General features: G+C 44.2%; 1 protein-coding gene across 1 annotated transcript, besides 2 other annotated features; it reads right to left on the bottom strand.

Moving 5' to 3' along the window:
• Positions 1-6,223: part of a sequence feature (sequence corresponds to BAC RPCI93-30D13) that runs on past both edges of the window.
• On the bottom strand, positions 430-4,161 carry Tb927.7.7530 (receptor-type adenylate cyclase GRESAG 4, putative; the record flags this gene model as incomplete). The annotated part of the gene is made up of 1 exon (XM_841280.1): positions 430-4,161. The coding sequence occupies one exon, from the start codon at positions 4,159-4,161 to the stop codon at positions 430-432; it is 3,732 nt and encodes a 1,243-aa protein (XP_846373.1).
• Positions 5,102-6,223: part of a mobile genetic element that runs on past the window's edge.

Below are 6,223 nucleotides of genomic sequence, written 5' to 3'. Positions count from 1 at the left end.
GACCATATGAAGAAGAAAATGAAGTGAGAAGAGCCAGTGAGAATTAAACACCTCTCGTCCACATTATCTCCACGACTTTTTGAAAAATTAATGGAATAATTAACACTGACGAAAAGAAACAGAATGTAAAATAGTAACATGTGCGTTTCCATCCCTCAACATACGAATTAAAAGAAAATTTACGATCTTCAAATACAGTTATCAAAAGTAGAGTAGCCATGTCAGAAACAAAAAGCATCTTCATGTACAAAGGTATTTAAAGCATCTACCGTATGAGGAGATCATTGCATGCACAAGAATGGGGAGGGAAAGTTATAATGGTCACTTTATACGAAATGAATCTAAATAAAAACTTGCAAACGTCATGTAAAACAACTTATTCATTCACTTCAATAGCAAAGCGCAAATACAGCAATGGTACGGGGAATATTAGCTGGCGGCGCTAGCACTTTCTGGGTCAATCAATTGTACGGTACCACAGCGTCCCGCAACGCAGGAAGAGCTTGAGGATGAGGCAAGCATTACAGCAGCAACTCCTCCAGGTGAGAAGAGACTTCCACCCCTTTCAAAGGAAGCCACGCTACCAGAGGTATTTCTCGTTCCAAAATCCATAACACAACCCACCTTCGCAGCAATCCGACGAGTAACAGAGCGACAACTGGCTTCATTCCAACTATCCACACCTGGGGGTTTCTTAACACGCCAACGCTCACAAAAAGTTGCAAGCATCTTCTGTCGTTGGGCAGCAGGGAATGTGCCAAGCAGAGCGTCAATACAACCAGCAACTTGTTGGGCAGTGGCAGTTAAACCATGTGCGAGGGATCCTGACTCACTAGTGATACTACCAGTTCCATTATCTTCTTCCTCCTCAGCTTCACGGTCAAGCCGTAATGCAGCAAAGTTGCGGCCAGGTACAGCATTCAACTGGTACATTTCCACAGGCTTCGGCACACCACGTAGCGGCACATCACCCAAAGGCGTTACATCAATTTGCTCACGCTCCTCACCACTCAGTGACAGGTATGTTGAGCGCGTCATCAGCACCTGACCACCGTTACCAACACTCTCCGTGCGTGCTGCCATGTTGGATGTGCGTCCATAATAGTCGTAACCCTTCGTCACTTCATCGTAGCGGATGTCGCACAATCCAGTATGAATCCCTACACGTACACGCAACCCATTCCACAGTTGCCGATAAACCTCAGGGTCCAGGCTCGCAGTTGGTGGCGTGTAATCACTGTCATCTTCCGCACGCTGCCGTTCGAATTCACGGTAAGATTCATCAAGCTCAGTGGTATTCCAGTCATGGTTTAGAAAATCACGTTGCAAGTCACATGCGAGTTGGACGGCGGCGAATGGACTTTTACATGCAATCATAAAAGAGTCTCCAACAGTTTTCACTTCGTAGCACTCATACCGTGTGATGAGGGAGCGGATCAAACGGTGATGTGTTGCCACAAGGTCAGGCATTTGCTCAGGGTGTGCTGCCCACTGCGCTGTACTGCTCTCGATGTCAGTGAATATTAATGTTACGGGGTCTGTTGGTTCCTTGGGAGCATTATTATTGTCACGTGCGTTCCGGCGTGATGCCTTTACAATAAGTGCCAGAACCGTAACAAACAGCGCCAACAGAACAATGCAGCCAGCTGCCACAGCACCAATATGCTTATTTATTAGTCGAATCCATTTTGGTTCATTATACTTCATTGATGGTGTGACAGAATTCACTACAGGAGACACGGAAGGATTCAGAACACGTGACATCGACCATACAGAAATATGCGTTGCACCATAGTTCACAGCACAGTGTTTCTCTTCAGATGAAACTCCGTTAGTACACTTGTCTTCAAAAGGACCATATCGCATATCATCAACTGTAATGACAGATTGACCGAAGATGGCGTCTACAAGCTCCTCCGGCGTTACATGTCCCATACGTTGCAGCACATTTATCATTGCACGTGCAGTGGCATATCCAAGTAATGACAATGGCTTCCACTTCGACTCATTCTGTACAACATTGTGGAACTCACGTACCATATCGGATCCCGTGTTCTTATCCCTCCAATGCGGCAGATTCGTCGCGAATAGCAGACGGTCAGCAAATGGCTTGTCACGGAAGGCATTCACAAGTTCATCATAGAGTAACGCAACATCAAAGAACGGGACAAAGATACGCACCTTATGGTGTTTGCCAAGGTGAGAGAGGATTATTGGAATATCATCTGAGGTGAGACCTGCAACCAATACCTCACCTGCAGTCGGTAGCTTGTCTCTCAAAATAGAACCCTCACCAATCGCAGAAAGAGAGCTTAGTGAACCGAAAAAGTAGTCAAGGGTTTTGTTCAGCATATCGCCAATGCCTTTCGCATCACCACCACGCACAATGGCGTGCATCTTTCCTGTACCATTTTGTATGATATGCTCAGCTATCACGAATAGTTGCTGCTCAAGTGTTGGTGACAGGTGAATCACATTCCTTCTGGGGTCACTCAGCTGTGGTGTGAGTATTATAGGATCGATGAATGTCATACCCTTCGTCCGCAGTAACGAATCATCCACAACACCAAACACAGCAGTTACAACTCGCTCCTTCACTTCATCATACAGAGTTGTAGAAGTATCATGAGATTCCGAGGATAGCCAGTGCAAAAAGAATCTATCAGAGTGACCCAGTTGACCCTTTCCAACAACATAAGAGGCACCATCGTATATTGCCTCTGCAGTCCGCAGCACCTTAGGGTTGTCAGTTATATTAAACACGATGCCACTCAATGGGGCGTACAGCTGTGACAGGTCTCGATAACAGCGAGATGAAGTAAGAGTTAATGCACCTTCCTTCATGGGATGTAGCCGATGATCCTTTCCTATCTTCTTCATGTACACCACATTCCCACCTTGGTTACATAAACATGATGCACCTCGCTCACCCGCCATGCCTTGGCACTCACCACCAAAGTCACCAACCACAAGATCATCAATTACATAACGACGCTGATTGTAAAGTGATTTCATAAATACATCCCTGTTAGTTAGCCATTCGCGACAGCTCACTGCTTGCTTCAATACCTCTCCAGCAATCCATCCACTCACCATCAGCTCAGCATCAGTGTCTTGCTCGGTGAAGTTGTCTTTGTCAAAATTTAGGGTAACATTCCATTTGTCATGAGAAAAATTAGGTTTGTTGTCCTCCAGGAACTTAGCCATTTCTCTGTTAAAACGTTTAATTGCATCATAGCCATCATCCTTCGCAAGTGGATTAGTCCCTGTTATTATTGTCTTATCGGCTGGAAATTTGCTCCTATTCAATTCTTCTGACCACTTGTTGTCGATCACATATTGGAGTGTAGAGGGTATGAGCAAATATCCATTTTTTGTCCTTTCATCTTCTAATGATTTCATTAGGAATCTCTTCGTATCAGGGATTGGAGAGCCAAATACAATCACACCCTGGGGTCGAGTATCGGCAAACCTATCCCATTCCGCAGTGAAGGTACTAACATCCGATTCCTCACGAAGTTGACTATTCAATGCAAAAACACCACACAGTTTGCGATCCATCCTTGTTGTCAATTCCACAGCAAGTTCATATTCATCATCACCATAAGAAACATTTTTCAAGTACATGAAACCCAGTCGATGTAACCGTAACTGAGTGATAGCATAACGGAGAAGAGCAAGCATCTCAGCAGCGGGTGATGCCGTCAGGAAGTACAGATTAGGATTCCAACTGCGTACCTTACTGGATCCTGTGAAGGGTGAGAAACCAATCACCTTTTTTTCTTTGAAATATTCGGTTAAGTCGAGAGTGTTTTTGTCACCCACAGGTCCCAGCACAACAGATATTTCGTTTAAGTTGACAAATGACGGTTCCTTATTAAGATGTTCAACGTAATCTGAATCATTCTTAGGTGGAACATATATGACTGTCACTTTACCACCTGAAGGCGACTTTCCGTTGGTAAGAGATGCGTTGAAGCCTGCAGTAATAGGATCAAATACCTTTGCTGAAATCTTGCCACTGTATAACATGTTGTATACCTTTACCTGTATTTCACCACTTGCAAGTGATGATGCAGTCAGCACCTGTAGTAACAAAGAAAACACTACGTAGGTGACTACGCCATCCCTAACATACAATTCACGCATGAAGATAACCATAATACTGGTAACTCAACGTAATTCAACTTTCAAACTACAGGACAAAAACGGCATAATAACAAAGTATTGGTGCAGGATTAATAGACTGCATATGTACAGATATGTTGGATTGTGGCACAATAAGACTCCATATGATAATTGTATATAAGAGTGTAGGAAAGGGAACTACTGTAGTGGATAACATTATACAAACCACAACAGTGTGAAAGTAATTCAACACACATTCCCACACACACACATCATTCATGTATCCGATATAAAAACATAAAACATCACTAGGCATAAGAGTAAATGCGTAAATGGAGCATTATAATATCATAGACTGGATTCCAGTAACAAAAACAAAGCACACTAGCAGTCACAGTTAACATTCAACTGACAACAGCATGGCAGACATTGCTCAGCTTCATATTCCTTGGTTGTCTAAAGGTAAAAGAGAGAGAATGGGTACGAGGGAATATGAGGAAAGTTACAAGAAGCATACGGAAACATGCAGGAAGCTATGCACAGGTATTAGATGTTGCAAATAGTTGTCGGCAGCAGTTTCATTTGAGAGATACCTCCCACAAACCAAAATATCCACAGGGGAGATGTAAAAAGGGATTGAAGCAAACACGTTGAATCAGCACCAGATGATAGTTTTACTTTGTGGCAACCTCCACTTCACACGCTGCACCTTCTTAACGTACACATCTTAGGTGTATGAACGCAACTGGTAACAACACATTAGAAGTGAAAAACTTCACAGAACCACCGTACAGACAATAATGTTGTTGAGAATATGGATTTCGGAGTTGTTTGATCTCTTAATGTATGGAGGAAGAAAATGAAATAGAGGGGAACAAGGAGTTGCAAACTAAATCTATAATCATCAATACCCATCTGACACAAACTTAGGTGGCAAGCAGCAGCGGAATATTTATTTCACAGTAGACTTGTGAAAGGGCAGTTCATGTGGTCCCCAAAAGCCTCGGGACACCGCCACTTCCTTTTGTAAGTTACACTCTTTCACTAACTTTGCACAGTTAAACCGTGTGCCTCCGCGGGAGCCGACCGCCGGTTTGCTGACGGAGCGGTTAAACGAGTAATTTGTGCCAATGTTGTGGGAATCAAATATCATAAACATCTCATCCATGGCCACGGAAAGACCGTAGGCTTTTGTGTTTCCTTTTGTTTCCGCGCCTTACAGGAATGTATTATCAACCCAAATGTCAATACTCAGGGGGAAAGGATTCCACGAATGCTACTGAGGAGAGTCGGAGGACACGGGCCTGAGCCTGCATGATAAGAAAAGGGAACTTAAACCAACTACACCACATAACGTTATTTTCACCTCACCGGAATCCAATAAGAGGACATGCCCCAGACCCACAACCCCTCAAAGAGCCATCTGTGACCAAATCAACTGCGGGTTCCCAATTGGGTGTAACCGTGCGTTTCTTATTTTTAAACAGGCAAAAAAGCAATACCCGCTTACTAAACCAAGTGCGGACAGTGGCAACAAAGCGGCCTCTGTAGCGGGGACAAGTTCTCTGTCCGAGGCAAAAGACGACGACGTAACGCCTCTAAGAAAAAATAAAAAAAAAACAGACAGAAAAAGTCGACAACTCAGGATAGTAACCGCATGAAGGTATTTTGAAATGTGTTCCAAAAGGAACAATTGCCTCGTAAGGTTCATCCGCTTTTGTTATTTCTCTTGAGGCCCCGCAATTCACCAGCGACGCTCGTTGGAGAGTTTATCCTCTGCAATTGAGAAAAGGGATGACCCGAGCTCCTGTTGGTGCGGAAGAGGCATCCTTTACGCTACCGACCTTCCAAAGTAAACGATCATCGCCGATGGAAATAACCTGAGGGCTCCTTTCACTGGTCCCTTTTGGTCTCAGTCCGATCAGTCCCCAGAGATGTTGAAATCTACATTCCACACTCGAATTTAAGCGAGAAATGATTCAATATATCTCCAGCAGCGGGACGTGCACTTGCTGTAAAGGAATGGAAGCCTTGTCCTGCGTATTCAACAGGCGTGTGGCGTGCGCCCTCCTTGTTATCGTATAACCGTGCGTCT

Source organism: Trypanosoma brucei, chromosome 7 (assembly GCF_000002445.2).
Source record: "Trypanosoma brucei brucei TREU927 chromosome 7, complete sequence".
NCBI classification, from domain to species: domain Eukaryota; phylum Euglenozoa; class Kinetoplastea; order Trypanosomatida; family Trypanosomatidae; genus Trypanosoma; species Trypanosoma brucei.
Note: the sequence above shows the minus strand (reverse complement) of the source record. Positions and strands in the feature narration are given on the sequence as shown.